Genomic DNA, 4,219 nt, shown 5'->3' with positions numbered 1-4,219 from the left:
AATCCTGAGATTAAAGTCAGAATTTTGAGATTAAAATCAGAATTCTGAGATTAAAGTCAGAATCCTGAGATTAAAGTCAGAATTTTGAGATTAAAATCAGAATTCTGAGATTAAAGTCAGAATCCTGAGATTAAAGTCAGAATTTTGAGATTAAAATCAGAATTCTGAGATTAAAGTCACAATCCTGAGATTAAAGTCACAATTCTGAGATTAAAGTCACAATCCTGAGATCAAAGTCACAATCCTGAGATTAAAGTCAGAATTCTGACTTTTTCCCATATTAAACTGAAATCATTTTTTTAGTGGCCCTAATCCTCATCTGTAAACCTGTAAAAAGTTGAAATGTTTTGAAATACTGTATTTGTCCCCCAAAGGCCAGACTAAGGCCACTAAACTGACCTGAAATCTTATATAACTCATCATAAGTTTACATTTTTAACCTATAACCAGTTTTATGGTCTTTCTCTGAAGCTTTAATTCAGCCAGACATTTTTTTAAAAATCACGTTTTATTGCTGAGTTAAAATGAGAGCTCCTTTTATTTCACCTGCTGGTGACGGAGGGCCTGGAGCCCACCGACGCCCTCCTCCTCAGCTGGACCCCCTCCAGGATCCTCTCCTCCGGGGGAAAGAGTCCCTCCATCAGGTCCATGGTGGTCCTCCCGCCGCTCTGATCCAGGATGTCCACCAGAGACTTGTCCCTGCCCATGATGTCTCTCACCAGCTCTTCCCGTTTGGCGTCCTCTGGCTCCAGGTTGCCTGACTCCTGGGCCGACAGTGGTTCTGGTCGGGTGTAGGCGCTGAACAGAGACGGAGCGGTCCGCTCTGCAGTCAGGTTGGCGGAGGGTGTGGGGCCGGCGCTGGACTCGGTGCTCTGAGGCAGGTAGGCCTGGCCCCGCCGCTCCGAGCCAGTGTGGACGATCCTGATGGGAACCTTTCTGACCGGGCTGCTCACATCCATCCCAGCTGGATCCTGTGGTTCAGCTTTGGAGCTGAAAGCAGAAACATTTCATGGGTTTGTTTCTCTTTAAGTTGCTGATTCTGCCTGATGATTTAAAAATGGTTCTGGAAGCTCTACGTACTACCAGACCTCAGTATAGGCTGCTTACCTGAGCCCCGGGTCATCCTGACCCGACACGCCGGGCGGTTGGTCGGTCAGCCTCAGAGGAGCAAACTGGGGCGAAGGAGAGCGGGTTTGGTCCGGCCCGGGACAACCCAGAGCTGCTGAAGGTGATGATGATGATGGCGATGAAGAGGACGGTTGTGTCCACTCCTCCTGCTCCTTGCTCTCTGCAGCTCCTGCTCCAGACTGGGCGATGAGGTGAGGAGAAACATGCTGGGCGGGACCAGAGGAGGGGAGGGCAGCTGCTTGGTTCTGGCTGTCAGAGGCAGAACCGGGTCCTGCCGGGTCCGGCTGGGCGCCGGCGAGGAATTCCTTGGACCAGGATGTGGTTTCTGGACCTAAATGGAGCCTGGGTGGTGGCAGGAGGCTCTGTGGCGGTTTGGGCTCAGAGTTCAGGCTGACGGAGGAGAGGGAGTGGCCGGCTGGGTCGGGTTCGGTTCTGTGGTCAGGGGGGCATGGGAGGATCCCCTGTGGGCTGTGGTCCGGTGACCTGCTCCCTGCCGTCTCTCTGAAGGTGAGAATTAAAAGCTCATCAGTACCTGAAGGAGGAACCATCCTGTACTACAACAACAACAGAGGACATGAGAGAAAACATCTGGAGGGAGGGAGGCAGGGAGGGAGGGAGGCAGGGAGACAGAAGGAGGGACCATGGACTCTCTTTATTGGTCCAAGCTTTCATCTCCAAGAAATAGTTATAAGCAAATTAGATACATAAATAAACAACATCCACACAGCCCAAAAAATAAAAGAAAAAAAACTCTCAACCCTCTAAAAACTTCAGAAAAAGCAATACTTTAATTGCCTGACATAAAACATCTCCACCTCCCACCTGATGAGCGAGAAAGACAGAGAGACAGAAAGACAGAAAGACAGAGAGACAGAAAGACAGAGAGACAGAGTCATGTTTCCCAGTATCTCTTCTAAAGGAATCATTCTGCTGAACTTCAAGGATGGATGTTGTTTATTTAGCTGAGCTCTGATGAAAACGTTTTTTTACTGTCAGAGGGTCTGACCGTCTAATTATCGCTAAAGAGGGCGGTTCTTTTAAATGAATCGATTAAAAATCGAGATTCAGAGAAGATCCTGGATGGAGGGACGGACAGGTCAGTGTTACTTCATAGTACTCATACCGACACGCCATCTATCCTTTTTTATACTAATAAGAGAGGAGTAAACCTGTACCTTTACTTGAATAACTTCTAGCAAAAACATAAAAAAACATACTATTTTAAGGAGCAGTTGTATTTCACTCTTTTATTAGGTTATTCCAGTTACTCTGCTCACCAGGAGTAACTTGACCCACTTTAAAATCTGAGAAATATGCAGAAAATGGTCGACGGCGTCACTGAAAGTCTTCGGCTGCGTCCGAATGTCTGAACTAATCACCATATAGGGTAATATATGGCGCTCTCTGCTGTTCAGTAAACCCCAATCTGGTCACCCTAGTGATGACTGAATGGAGAAGATCGCGAACACAAGCGGCCAAAATGAGTTTCCTTCTCAGGGCGGCTGGGCGCACCCTTCCAGATCAGATGAGGAGCTCAGTTACCCGGGAGGAGCTCTGAGTAGAGTCGCTGCTCCTCCACGTGGAAAGGAGCCAGCTGAGGAGGATCGGGCATCTGTTCTGGATGCCTCCTGGTCCAGGCATGTCCTATTGGGAGGAGGCCTGGTGGAAGGCCCAGGACACGCTGGAGGGACTATGGCGTGGTGTCGCCTCAGGGTCCCCCCCCCCCCAGAGCAGCTGGAGGAGGTGGGGTTTGGATCCAGAAGTCTGGGCATCTCTGCTCAGATCGCTAACTCCGCCCGCCGGCCCCGGATGAAGTGGAAGAAAATGGATGGATGGAAGTAGAAAGCTGTCTAGTATAGATGGCCAACATTTCTACTTTAGTTAGGTAACAAAGTATTTTTACTTCCGTTACTATGGCGATGGTCGTCCGGGATTTTGGTCGAATACAGTGCAGCATGAAGTCGAAACACAGCGGGCAGGCGGGGGCGGGTTGGCATATGTCGGGTTCGGACGCTCCATTCCTGGCTGGCTCCGGACCTGGCTTGCTCCGGACCCGGCTGGCCCCGGACCCGGCTGGCTCCGGACCCGGCTGGCTCCGGACCCGGCTGGCTCCGGACCCGGTTGGCTCCGGACCCGGCTGGCTCCGGACCCGGTTGGCTCCGGACCCGGCTGGCTCCGGCCCAGCAGCCCCCCTCAAAAAAAGTCTCCTTTTCAGTAACCCAAATCTGGTCAAACTAATTTTACGAAGTACTTTTTTACTCTTACTTGAGTACTTTATTGGAAAGAACTAAAAAATAAAGTTTAAAGTAGTACTACTATGACTAGAGTGTTATTTTTGGCTACTCTGCATACCTCTGATCAAAGCAAAAAAACATTATTTTAATTAAGAGTATAGAATAAATTTTAAATCAATTAAAGATTATTTTAGATCATATAGGTAGATTTTAGCCATACAAAGATATTAAACCTGTAATGGCAATTTTTTTTATGAACTATAAACACAGGGAAATTAAAAGGAAAACTTTTAAGAAAAACGCTAAAAATAACAAGAGATGCAGGTCATTTTTAGTTACAAATTAATTTGATAATTATTCAAACAGTCTGATTAAAGGTCAGTTAAACGTTTCCGCATAAATAAAGTAAAATCTGTCGTTTAGATGGTCGCTGGTTGGAAAGCGGATGTTGACTTAATGAGAATATTTCCCTGGATTTCTGAGAGCTGCTTAAACCACAGAGGAATGTTAATCTGCTGATGATTCATGGTCATGCTACCGATAAAATACAGCTGGTCAACATTAATGAGGAGAATATTTTTCATTGTTTTATTTAAAACAAACGTCGATCTGTTAGAAGGGCTGATTTTACCGGCTGGTTGATCGAGACGGTTGGAGGCTTCAGAGGTGAGAGTGAAGCTTTGGGAGGTCAGGAAATATGAACCCGAAGGTTAAAACCATTTAACTTTAAATGTCTCCTTTACGGGATATTTTATATCACTCCATCTATATTATTTATCGTTTATTTTTAAATCCACACATTAATTACTGCACTCTGACAGTCCTTCTTTTCACTGTAGACAAGCCATGATCTGCTT

General features: G+C 46.8%; 1 protein-coding gene across 5 annotated transcripts in view; it reads right to left on the bottom strand.

Annotated features, from left to right (window-relative positions):
• LOC107103642 (protein Shroom2-like) overlaps positions 1-4,219 on the bottom strand; it is a 27,944-nt gene that overhangs the window by 4,198 nt on the left and 19,527 nt on the right. For all 5 annotated transcript variants that reach the window (XM_015403418.1, XM_015403421.1, XM_015403417.1 and 2 more), the window contains 2 exons: positions 1,108-1,629; positions 547-990 (listed from right to left, as the gene is read on the bottom strand). In XM_015403418.1, the coding sequence (XP_015258904.1) occupies positions 547-990; positions 1,108-1,629 (966 nt within the window). The remainder of the gene's footprint in view (positions 1-546; positions 991-1,107; positions 1,630-4,219) is intronic.

Source organism: Cyprinodon variegatus, unplaced genomic scaffold (assembly GCF_000732505.1).
Source record: "Cyprinodon variegatus isolate N-32 unplaced genomic scaffold, C_variegatus-1.0 Scaffold1495, whole genome shotgun sequence".
NCBI lineage: Eukaryota > Metazoa > Chordata > Actinopteri > Cyprinodontiformes > Cyprinodontidae > Cyprinodon > Cyprinodon variegatus.
This window is presented reverse-complemented; position numbering and strand designations above follow the sequence as displayed.